The sequence below is a fragment of the Leptidea sinapis genome, chromosome 32 (genome assembly GCF_905404315.1).
Source record: "Leptidea sinapis chromosome 32, ilLepSina1.1, whole genome shotgun sequence".
NCBI lineage: Eukaryota > Metazoa > Arthropoda > Insecta > Lepidoptera > Pieridae > Leptidea > Leptidea sinapis.
Genome location: NC_066296.1, coordinates 5634551 through 5647558, shown reverse-complemented (window position 1 = coordinate 5647558; position 13008 = coordinate 5634551). Strand labels below are relative to the sequence as shown.

Here is a 13008-nt window from a genome sequence, read left to right as displayed (position 1 = left end):
TAGTAGTTCTGTGAGAACTGTGTACTTTACCAGTGGGAGGCTCCTTTGCACAGGATGCCGGCTAGATTATGGGTACCACAACGGTGCCTATTTCTGCCGTGAAGCAGTAAAGTGTAAACATTATTGTGTTTCGGTATGAAAGGCGCCGGATCTAGTGGAATTACTGGGAAAATGAGACTTAACATCTTATGTCCAAGGAGACGTGCGCATTTGTAGTGCGCTCCGCTTAGAATTTTTGGGTTTTTCAAGAATCCTGAGCGGCACTGCATTGAACCTGAACGTCCTGTTCGTCTCATCCCTTATTGTCATAAAAAAACCATTTAATTGTAGCAGTTGATTTGGATTTTAAGAAAACCAAGAAAAATCTTTTCAAAAGATTTAATATAATAAATAATCACAAACTAATTAATCTTATGGCTAAGTTTATTGCACCCATTGATTACTTTGAACTTCTTACTATGCAGACAATGTACTGTCTTGATTTTCAATTGAATTTTAGCTTTACAAAAGAAAAACACTCACTTTTCAATAACAATTGGAAGCAAAATATTACAATTATCTCTTAAACCTTGTCTAAGTCTTACTCTAGGCCTATCATACATACTACATTACATCATATCTATTTAAATAAACAACAATTCAATGGTAACAAACGTTATATCTATCAGTAACAAAATTTGCAATCCATTGTTTGTGGGAAGCGTAGGATAACATTTACTTTGTTCATTATGAATATCTGTAATGTTTTATTTTACGAATGTAAGGTCTCGTACTTATTCTATGTGCACCGTTATACCTCTTCCTACATCTTCCCGAACGACATCTTGAATTAATTCTATTGTTATTAAGGTATTTAACATTCTTGGTAGGAGCTTTAGCGGCATACCGATAATATTTGCCGCTATCGTCATCATCCTCTTTAGCTGTTCCGTATCTTATATATTTATCTGAATAATCTTTTAATTTCTCCTTCTTTCGTCCTTTGTTGGCTTCGTGTGCTTCTAAAATATCTTGAATGCTTTTATATGCTTCTTCTTCTTCTAAATTTCCAGCGTAGGGCTTGAATCCAGTCTGACTTTCAACAGAATCAAGATTTTGTTGATCTGACTCTTCTAAATGCTTCAGATAACTATACGTTTCCGGATCACTAGCTTGGCTGATAGGCTTGAAGTTTTGTAAACCTAAGAAATGTAGTCGAGTTTTCTTTGCTTTATCATTTTTAAGTTTAATAAACTGGTTGGCATAACGATTGCCATTTGAATATGAGGGATATGTTTCATCAGATTCGATTTCTTCATTGCTGTCAGTAACTATTCGTTCTTTCTTGTGAGAAGCTGCAGCCTTGAGGTTTTTAGAGAGATCGATGCCATAATTAAAGTTTAAAGGTAGCGTTTCTCCATATATTTCTTTGTCTGATGTTCTTCCATACAGTTGATCAAGCACTTTCATGTCATCCATCCAAAACTGTGCAACACCTGAAAGTTTAATGATGGTTTTTTCATTTGTTTAAAGAGATTGGTTCTAGTGTGTACAAACTATCCACATGAAGACCACTGAAAATGGAACAGAATTGGCGTGAACTACAATATGGCGTTTGTAATTCAAATTGTTTCTTATTCCTTTGGGGTACATAAATTGTAAAATGAGGATGATCGGTACAATTGAAGCAAGTTTGCTGACATTTGAAAATTAATATCCTTTCTTATTTTGTAATCACAATTACGCTGTGTAAATGTGACTCAAGAATGTTTAGTTATTAACTAACACGTTAAGGTAGTTTCAGGTGCAGCAGCACAAAATAAATTTTTAAATATTTATCAAGATATCAATCTGTTCTGATAAACATTTTATATTAATCAGCGCATATTCGAATAATATACACATCAATGAAGTTAAACCTAAGAAGCTAATTTGCATGACTAGTGCCCGAGAAAGTAATTTTATCCAAAATTACTCTATTTACCACCAGTTTACATCAAGGGAACACGCTTAGATAGTTAAAGGGTACGCGATAGAAAATATTTAAATTATCTTAATATTAAGGGAGACATAAAATATATCATAATAATTATACACCTAAGGTCAGTTATGAACAAATTAAATAATAAAACTTAATATTACCATACAGAATTAGTTAAAAAAGTTATTCCTGAAGTTACTGTAATACATCAGAGTGGCTTTTCTCCCAACATTTACCAGTGGCTCCTTTGCGCAGGATGCCTGCTAGATAAAGGGTACCACAACGGCGCCTATTTCTGTCGTAAAGCAGTAATGTGTAAGTATTACTGTATTCGGGTTTTTTCTGAAGGGCGCCGTAGCTAGAAAAATTAATGGGCAAATAAGACTTATCATCTTGTGTCTCAAGGTGACGAGCGACGTTGTAGTGCCAATCAGAATTTTTGGGGTTTTTCAAGAATACTGAGCGACTCTGCATTGTATTGGGCAGGGCGTATCAATTACCATCAGCTGAACATCCTGCTCGTCTCGTCCCTTATTTTCATATAAACAAAACATGCTTACAACGTGTGCAAAGCATGTATGGTAAAGAATATGTAATAGTTTCAGCTTCAGCTAACGTTCTAGGAAAATAGGAGAATACGAATCTAGACCAAAACCTGGATAGGATCTGAACTTAACGTCAACGACTTTGAAATTAAGAGAATAGCACTGCTGTATTCCTTAAGTGTTGTCTTACAGCACTTGAGTGTAAGTAGCCTCTGCTACTTACATGGGTCTCTACCCGTCCATTGGATTTTTCCATCTTCGATTAAAATGAGGCAGTTGACCAAAACATTCATACTTACCAGAAGGCTTAGTAACTGCACTTCCATTTATCGCAGACACCAGGCAGAGTAGAAAAATCCACACTGTACCCATCTTCTGCTGAAACATACGAAATATGTATTGAGAAATTGTTTTGTTGGATGAATAATTATGTAACTGTGACTAGTGGAAGGGACCCCCCCTTCCACTAGTCCATTGACATTGACATTAAATGAATTATACAAATGATTTAAGTCTTCTTTAGTGTTAATTCCGCCAATATTTGTTTTTAAAACAATTCGACACGTGTTTCGCCTCTACACGAAATTTTAAATTTGACTTTGAGTCTCGTGCCAGATTTTGGCGAGTCACGCGTCCTGAGGATGCCTCGTGTAGAGGCGAAACACGTGTCGAATTGTTTTAAAAACAAATATTGGCGCAATTAACACTAAAGAAGACTTAAATCATTTGTATAATTATGGATTTCCGCAAAGTAACGCATTATTCAATAAATTTTATTAAATGAATTATTGGATGTGGTAACTGTTTTTAGGGTAACGTTTGATGTAGATAGCCTATATTAGATTAACTATCCGACCCCAAAAACATGCACCATGCCCGTCAATTAAAATGGAAATCCCTCTTGTGCTTGTTATTTACAGCACATATTCAATAAGTCTTGCGGCTCTTGCACGAATATCCACGGAAGGCAAAATAATATGTTTACTTAAAAAAAAACTTGGTCGAAAAAAAATTACATCTTACTTTGATAAATTAAAATTCGCTCAAATTTCCAAGGAGATGCAAGTACATTGTTCGCTTAATAAATGTTTATTAAGTATGACATTTTGTGTACTAAGTACTTATTTAGTGTAAATAATGTATAAATGTAAGTTTACTAAACAAGCAGATTTGGTTCCTTTATTGCTGTCATGTTCATATTTGACTCTTTGGCTAATAAGTTTGCTGACCACTGGTCTAGCGCATATTACGTTATTTAAAAAGTAGAGAAACGGTTGAAACCTCAACATTCGATATCTCATTGAATAAAAAACCAGTGCACTGCTACTTATTTATATTATAGAAAGTGAAAGATAATATCTTCACGGATCATAAAATATTATTTACTAGGTAAGTATAGCTTATCTGTCAATCAAATTGATGTAAAACGGAACAACGTTACGTAAGAAGAGCTATAGAACACCAGGATTAATATCTAATTTTACTAACATTGTTGGATCTTGTAATAAACAGATTTGGGTATTGCTATAAAACAGGAGGTTTTCAATACAATTATTCTTCTATGCATCATATATGATTGTGAAACCTGCTCAATTACAATGCATCATCGAGAAAACTTTGATAATATATACGTCTAGATAGACTATAAGAGCTGTGAAAACGTCAAAAACTAACTCCTATTGAGAGCAATTCACGCGCACTAACACAAAGCGCCATGCAAATCGCGAATGTAAAACTTAGCTAAACTACGCACACTAAACTCATATTGGCCTGACCTGTTTCCATCACTTGTCTAACAGCAAGAGACTATCTAGACGTATAAATTAGCTAAGGAAAAAAGATATAATGTTTTCAAAGGGCAATGGAGCAAGGAGCAATGATAAGCTTTAAGTAAACACGACAGAGTAAGGAATAGATAAATAAAAGATAGGAACAAAACTAACTGATGTTAACTATCAAAAACAGATCAGCTAAGTAGGGGATGGACAGATAGCAGTGGAGCAAATTGGTGAGAGATGGTAAAAGAAGTAAAAGCACGCAGCACAAACGGTCGGATCATACGCTCACAGTTGGTGCGAATTGAAAACGAGTTGCTATGGATAGAGTTCAAGCGAAACTGTTAGAGGAAGCCTTTGCTAAGAGGGACACTGAACTCAGTGATATCCTGAAATCAAGAGATCTGGATAAAGGGCGTTTTTATTTTTAAGGAACATCAACTTCATGATAATGTAACAATCTGTGAGTTTGAGTTAATAAAGGAACACATTATACATTAACATGTTTTAATATAACTAGCTGACCTGGCAGACGCTGTTCTGTCAATAGAAGAAAACCGACATTATTATAAATATACTATCGCGGACTTTTCTGTAGATAAGATACACAATTCCACCATACATTATTTTGTTATATCTTTTTAAGGGTTTTAGACAGCATTTTTGTTGAAAGACCCCAGACGGCTTATTTTTTTCCGACACCTCCAAAATATATCGTTAATTTATACAAATATGTAAACCAAAATTTAACAAATTATATACTTAAGCCTCCCTCAAGGACCATACTATCCATTGGAGAAAACAGCTTGAAAATCGGTGCAGTAGTTTTTGAGTTTATCGCGAACAGACAGACAGACAGAAGCTGCGGAGGACTTTGTTTTATAATATGTACTGATAATTTTTTTATTATAACATCTTTGGTTTAGGTTCAGTAAATTTATAATACATGTTTAAGATGCAGTAGATATTCAGAAGTAGGTGAATATACCTAGTGTTAGTTTGTAAAGAGATTATTTCTCTCTCTCTTATTGGAGTTATATTTAACTCCAAACGAAGATTGAGAAGGTTTAATTGTGTATAATAAATATAACTTTCCCTAATCCTTCAGAATTAACTTTTCCAGTTCTGACATTATCATCTTAGCTCAGCGTATCATCACATATCATATCATCATTAATTCTGACATAATAATTCTTTTTTGTTTTTTTATGGAAAATGAGGACAAACGAGCGTACGGGTCACCTAGTGTTAAGTGATCACCGCCGCCACATTCTCTTGCAATACCAAACCGACCTTTAAGGAAGGTGTACGCGCTCTTTTTGAAGGTACCCATGTCGTATCGTCCCGAAAACACCGCACAAGGAAGCTCATTCTACAGCTTTGTAGTAAGTTTCTCCCGGAACTGGTCGACGATTTCCCGAGAGAGGAATTAGGAAGAGGATTCGGCATTGTGCCCGATAAAAGCACCCAAGACTGCAATTTCAGCGGAGGGGATCTGTGAAAGCACGTCGTCAATTGCCCTTTGAATTTGTCTCTATAAGGGGATAGTACAATTTAATGTCCATCCAGACGATATATTTTTATATATCCTATAATTATAAAATTATCGAAATAGTTGATCTTTGAACCCAAGATACCAAAGAATTGACAGTCCTTGCTATAAAGCTGGTATCGATTATCAAAATTGTGGAAATTGAGAAAAAATTCTCATATATAAATTGCAAACTGGTTTGCGAAGTTCAACAACCGAAATTTTTAATTAGACGTCAAATTGTAGAAAACGCACGTTTAAAATACTGAGTATGGTTGTAGTTCAAAACTTCCTACAAAAGCGCAGAGATAATACTTATTGGACAATATCACCGGAGCAGAAGGTTGCATAAAACAGATTTAAATAGATGATGATCTGATCCTAAGAAAACACTACGATTAATAATTAATTATAAGTTGAATGGAAAGACTTTATGGTAAGAAGCAGCAAAAATCAGAAAACATCCGCAATAAAACGAAAGTGATAGATGCCCTTCAGCATATGAAAAGACTGAAGTGGAAATGGGCTGGTCATGCGGCCAGATCAACAGATGGACGGTGGACAAAGCTGGTCACCAATTGGTCTGGACCTCGAGGCAAGAGAGCTAGAGGCGTCCTAAAGAACGATGGGTTGTTGAGATCATTAAAATTATTGCTGGAGAAAACTGGACTCAGAAAGTGAAGTCAACAATAACCTGGACATTGTTAGAGGAGGCCTATTATACCCACCAGAGGCCTTAACTATGTAAATGTATGTTTTTATTTTTTATGTTATGTTAGTTAAGAAAATTAAAGCGCTTTATTATTATTGTTATATGTTTCATTTGAGTATAAGTCCTTACGTAGGTACTTGAATTGAAAAGTGAATAAAAATGAGTCGATTAAAAATAAATACCTATATTAAAACTATACTGTTAAATGTTACTATATTATAATCATATATCAACTTGTATACACATCACAGTTTTTATACTTAAATTTAATTAGCATCTACTTTACAAATTATAAAATGAAATGCAAACAGTTAAAAATACATTACAAATGAATGAAAGAAAAGCTAATCACAGCAAGTATAAATATAGTTAACAGTATTTCGATATAATATTTTTTGAATATTGCGGTTTGATATCAAAGAAACTGTCCTTACCTGGGCTAATATTGCGCAAACACACACTTTCTTCTAAACTGGTGTATTGATAATGAAAGTATGCGTAATGTCGCGACTTACTTTATAAGCTCTGTGTACTTGCGGAGAGTGGAGCCGGGTGCATACCGCGGTGAAAATACAAGTCATCGAACGTAATAGGCAGTAAGTAGTTTGAAAGGTGCCAGTTAGAATATCGAGGAACTACGAAGTGTTGGAGCGGTCGAGACTCGAGACGAGACTGTCGGTATCGAGATGAACTTCTAGCAAAGTACAGCGATGTCAACAAGTTGTAGGTACCTATATATTATTGTGTTATGAGGTTATTATTGTTGTACTCATTGAAAAAATATTAATTTTATACATAATATGAATCATTTTACACTATTTGTTCTGACAGAGATTTTTATATTTTAATTTTACGACAGTTTAGGATATTGTTATGGGGCAGTACGGCCGATATTAATAAAATATTTGTGCTGCAGAAGAGGGCTATTCGCGCGATTTATAACCAAGGCCCTAAAGAATCATTAAGAGAAAAGTTTAAAGAAATAAACATTTTGACTGTTGCTTCTCAATACATTTTTGATAATGTTCTGTATGTTCATAAGCACATTGAGGAATTTTCTAGAAACTGTGACATTCATAATGTTAACACGAGGAACAAACATAAACTTGTTATGCCTACTACTCGGTTGGGTCGAGTTAGTAAGTCTTTTGTTGGGCGATGTATATGCTTCTACAATATGATCCCAGAAAATGTACAACACAAATGTGTTACGAAATTTAAAAGAATTGTTAAAAAACGTTTGTGTGGGAAAGGTTATTATAGCATAAACGATTTTCTTAATAACACCACGGACTGGGAATAAAGCGAACACCCTCAGGCTCTTTAATTATAAATGTTTATTGTACGATATCACATTGTAATCCATATTTTATATTAAAAAAAAACCCGCTGAGTTTCGTGCGCCCATTCTTCTCAGATCTGAGGCAGTCTCTTTTGAATGGGTGGTAGTTTTGTGTAGTGACGTTCAATAAGTGATTTTAAATCCTGTTTTGAATAAAAATATTTGAATTTGAATTTGATTCCATTAGCTTTACACTAAACAAAATAAACAGTGTTTCAGTGAGAAACGCAAATGTTACTGTTGAATATTTTAATACTGGATTTTAAAATTTATTCATACCAACATTGTACCCAACTTATTTTCCTCTTACCGGAATATTTACTGAAAAATGTTTTATTTACTCTTAATCAGCATTCACAAAATATTCCCCCACCTAACTATTCTGTTATCGAAAATATACTTTCAGTAGTAACTAGCTGCCCGGACAGACTTTTTGTCAAAAATTATAAAATTATTATGGTCGGTTATCCCTAAGAAATGGACATAATATATCTATCCATCCTGGACTTTGATGTACATAGACCAGAGGTCGACAAGTAGGTTTTGGTGGAGTCCGGACACTGTGCGAAAATTATAACGGGGTTCAGAAAAAACATCTGATATTAATTAAGTGCTATTTATTGTATGGTTTCAAAATCAGGATTATGAAACACAAGGTCCAAAATTTATCTGAGAAACCGCACCGACAGTCTTGAACCTGTTTTTTATAGTTTGCTTCTCGAGAAGAACACGGAAAATTCAAAGCGGGTCTACTAATGAGGTGTGCGTGCGAACGAACGAATCTCGAACGATATTTGATATTGATTTTTTTTATGGAATAGGAGGACAAACGGGCGTACGGGTCACCTGGTTTTAAGTGATCACCGCCGCCCACATTCTCTTGCCTCACCAGAGGAATCACAAGAGCGTTGCCGGCCTTTAAGGAAGGTGTACGCGCTTTTTTTGAAGGTACCCATGTTGTATCGTCCCGGAAACACCGCACAACGAAGCTCATTCCACAGCGTTGTAGTACGAGGAAGAAAGCTCCTTGAAAACACCGCTCTCATATTATGTTGGGAGAAGGGGAGAGGGAGGGATGACCTCCGATCCTCGACACTAACCTATGCGAAACATAGCGGCACTAGGCCGCTACTTCACGCCGGTATTCTGTGCGAGTGTGGTAACTAACTTGTGCTGACGTCATAAGATGACAGCGTGACTCTCCCACTTCTAAAAAGCACTTAGTCGCCTCTTACGACACGCATGGGCCAGGGACTCCCCTATTCTTTTTACGCCCCGGGGAAAGTACAGGGCAAATTTATTATTTTTATTATCATATTCGGCTTTTAATATTCCAATAAATAAATTTATAGCTTATCTACGTATTAATTTGTACCTTGTATACAAAACTTTACAATATTTGGCGGTCCGAGGTTCGAACTATCGCGGTCCGCAGAAGGGCCGCTGTCCACCTGTTGCCGTCCCTTGAAATAGACCTTTAGGTGTACTGTAATACTGCAGTACTTACATTATTTTGATCTAGCACCTCGTAGGGTTTAGCCAGCAGTTGCAATGTAAGCGCAAAAAAATTTGTTCATTTACGACATCACACTAGAAACTTCTAAAATTATCGGTGTTTTCTCTACTATTATACTATATATTAGATATGCATTCAAATAAACTTTCCTCTTGAATCACTCTATCTATTAAAAAATTAGGAAAACGGTTGACCCTAAAGGCCATCCGTGCAACTTCCCGCTGATTCTAAAACACTTCAAATTGTACTTATCGGATATTCAGCTCTTCGAGCTCAAAAGTCTGATAAAAGCTAAATAAAACCCTATTTTACAAATTTTAATGTTTAAACGACACTAACTTTTGAATTAATGAACCGATTTTCACGCCGCTGGCGGTATTCGACGACATTTTTTGAGCCTTTAGAGAATCTTTGAGTTTCAATTGATTGAACTCGGAATTTCGAAGCAACACTTTTTTCGGTTTTCTTTCGTCAACGTCAACTCAACGATAACTCAAGAACGAAGCAACCGATTTTGACCGGCTTGGTGGCGATCGACGTGGATTTTTTATGTTAAGAGCTGATTAGTTTTTGGAATCGATTGGTAAAGCGTTTAAAAGTTAACCAAACAAAAACACAAATGATGATATTTTTTTTTCGGAATCGGTCCAAATTGTATTCAAAATCTTAAGATTGGTCAAATCCTTTCAAGTGGCGCCAACAGCAATGAAACCAGTTAAGCACAGACACACACACATACATAACTTCCGGGATTTTAACAAAAAATTTCAAGTTTCTTAGCGGGAAGTTAAAAAACCGCATCATAATCAATGACAAGAGACCACCCGACTGTCTTTGAAGTAAATATTGAAGCAAACTCTGTTTTAATTATTTTAAATAACTTACCATACATCTCATTTGGAATACTGTTATAATTCATATACAAGTTTGAGAGTTTTTCCGAAACATTGCCTCTATATTTCTCCATTCGCCTATTGTTTACCGGAACAAACATAAACTTTTTAGTTGAAGTACATTTGTTTACTTCAATATTAAAAGAGGCTAATTGACCAAAGTGGCATAAGCCAATAATGACATAGGCACAAATAGCGCAAAGCGTTTAGAAACGAAAAATTTGTAAGAAAAATGCTGAACACGAAGTATATGGGGAAGAGTATAGCGAAGTATATAGCGGGGAAAGTTCGGTTCAAGATCCTCTGAACGTCCTGCAACGCCAAGTTCCGAGTTACGACACAGTCTCATACACAACTCGATCTAGATACATCCGAATACCAGCCAGATATAATTACAGCTATTTCAATGACAACTTTCTTTAACTCGGTAATGTAATTTATTTCCGTACATTTGTTACTGTTGGGTTTAGTAGAGAAACTACGGGGTATAATCTAGTTTACTCTTCCGTTAAAGAATTCATACTCATATAGCACTCGTGAGACAATGATGTCACGACTATGTTATTTTTTTTTTAAGGAAAAGGAGGACAAACGACCGTTCGGGTTACCTGGTGTTAACTGTTAAGTGGCCTATAACTTGTTTATTATATCTCCTTTACATTAATGACCTTCCGGACGTAAATGTTAATTAAACTAACATGTCTGGCTTATGATTAAGTGGAAAATCTTCTGATCAGACTGACATGACAAGCACACGGATTCTATAGATGGACCCAATTAAAGGTCCAAACTCAAACCAACATGCACACACTCACACACACATACACACACACTCAGTTTTCAGACTTGTTTTCATTGTGCGATAATAGTAAAATTTGGTTTTTAACCATTTCTATTTATTTCTATATTGTTTATTAAATAATATGTATCTGCTAAGGAAGTTGCGAGATATTCCCAATACAAGTGTCCTAAGACAACTTACTGGGAACCACTAAAAATGTATAATCTTTGAAATAAACGAAATTTATTAATTTATTATTATTAATTAATCAACAATGTATAATGTATGCGGATGACACATCCTAGTTAAAATAAAAAATAAATTGATTATTCAATTTGAAGCAAATGAAGCATTGTCTAATATAATAGAATGGTTAGAACTAAATAACTTCTCTGTAAATATGCAGAAAACCAAATTTATCCAATTTTTACCCCATAATAACATTTTAACAGATTTTAAAATAAATTATAAGAGATCTGTCATTGAGGAAGTAGAGTCTACACTCTACATCCTTTCTAGGTTTCATGATTGATCGACATTGCAATTGGAAAACCCAAGTGGAAAATCTGTTCAGCAAATTGGATAAGTTTGTTGATGTCCTCAGACGGGTCCGTAAAACCTCAGATAAGAAAACTGCATTAATAAGTAGCCTACCAAGGGTATGTTTCATCGCTACTAAGGTATGGCATTATCCTGTCGGGTAACTCGGTATTTGCCAATAAAGTTTTTATAGCAAAAGCCTATCTGAGAGCATTAGGTATGTGGAATGCAACCACTGGATACCTGTAGGCCTTTATTTAAGAAGTATCGTGTTCTTCCCTTACCCTGTCTACATAAATATATGAATTACTATTACTAATTAAGAAAAATCCAAGCTATTTTAAAACCTATAATGAATTGGATGAGGGAAGATCTCTGAGAGCTCAGGGAAGGAACATACTAGTTGTGCCTCTTAAACGGCTACAGATGTTTGGAAAGAGTACACACTACATAGCATTAACTATGTACCATAAACTTCCTGACGACTATAAAAGCAGTAGGTACTTTTAATCAATTTAAGTAAGAAATTTTATTGAAGTAGGCGTTATTTTGCGGAAATCCATAATTATCCAAATGATTTGAGTTTTCTTTTTCTTTCGCCTCTACACGAGGCATCCTCATGACATGTTGTTGTGTTTGTGTCTGTTTGTGGAGTGTGTTTGTGTAAGTGATGTATGTCAGTCCGTCAGTCAGTCCGTGTAGAAACCGCTCTTTTATACCCTACGCGGAAGACCCAGGTGATGATTTGTTTCAGTCCCGTGCCACATTTTGGCGACTCAACATGTCCTGAGGATGCCTCGTGTAGAGGCGAAACACGTGTCGAATTGTTTAAAGACAAATATTGGCGGAATTAACACTAAAGAAAACTCAAATCATTTGGACAATTAAAATAATATTCCTAAAACTCTTTAGAATCTTATCTTAAATTAAGGACTACATAACAGATAAGAATATTTTAAAGTTATTGTATTGTATAATTGGTTTTGGAATTTTATTATGTTGACATTTTAATCATAACTTCTATTTTATTTTATGCTTTGTTTGTATAAAGTTTATGTAAAACTTTATATATTCAAACACCAGTTACACTGGTAAAATGTATCAGAAATTATTATCGACATATTATTGTACCTTGAATAAATAAATCATTTATTCATTCATTCATTCGAAGAACGCGCATTTTTTGAAGGTATATCGCATAGTCAAGGTATGTCGCATAGTCCCGGAAACAACGCACAAGGAAGCTCATTCCACAGCACTGTTGTACGTGGAAGAAAGTTCCTTGAAAACCGCACAGTAGAGGAACACCACACATTTGTGCGAAGGCTAAATTCGGCGGCAGGAATCAGCTGAAAAAGCTCTTCGGAACACTCCCGGTGATAGATGATTCTGAACTACAACGATCTTTAGATC

At 35.2% G+C, this 13008-nt stretch overlaps 1 protein-coding gene across 2 annotated transcripts; it reads right to left on the bottom strand.

Moving 5' to 3' along the window:
- Nucleotides 1-401: 401 nt before the first annotated feature.
- Nucleotides 402-7001, bottom strand: LOC126974472 (uncharacterized). 2 transcript variants are annotated; one of them, XM_050821981.1, is made up of 3 exons: nt 6958-7001; nt 2805-2880; nt 402-1475 (listed from the first exon to the last, which is right to left on the bottom strand). In XM_050821981.1, the coding sequence occupies exons 2-3, from the start codon at nt 2875-2877 to the stop codon at nt 727-729; spliced, it is 822 nt and encodes a 273-aa protein (XP_050677938.1). In that variant the 5' UTR covers nt 2878-2880; nt 6958-7001; the 3' UTR covers nt 402-726. The 2 variants fall into 2 exon arrangements, with proteins under 2 accessions (XP_050677938.1, XP_050677937.1); XM_050821980.1 differs by having other exon boundaries at nt 2805-2883; nt 6958-6990.
- Between the last annotated feature and the right edge of the window lie 6007 nt (nt 7002-13008).

Excerpts from the sequence above, each read along its gene's own strand:
- LOC126974472 (XM_050821981.1), bottom strand. The coding sequence starts at position 2,877 with ATGGGTACAGTGTGGATTTTTCTACTCTGCCTGGTGTCTGCGATAAAT. Across the intron at positions 1,476-2,804 it reads TGCAGTTACTAAGCCTTCTG|GTGTTGCACAGTTTTGGATG; the intron begins GTAAGTATGAAT and ends TTAAACTTTCAG.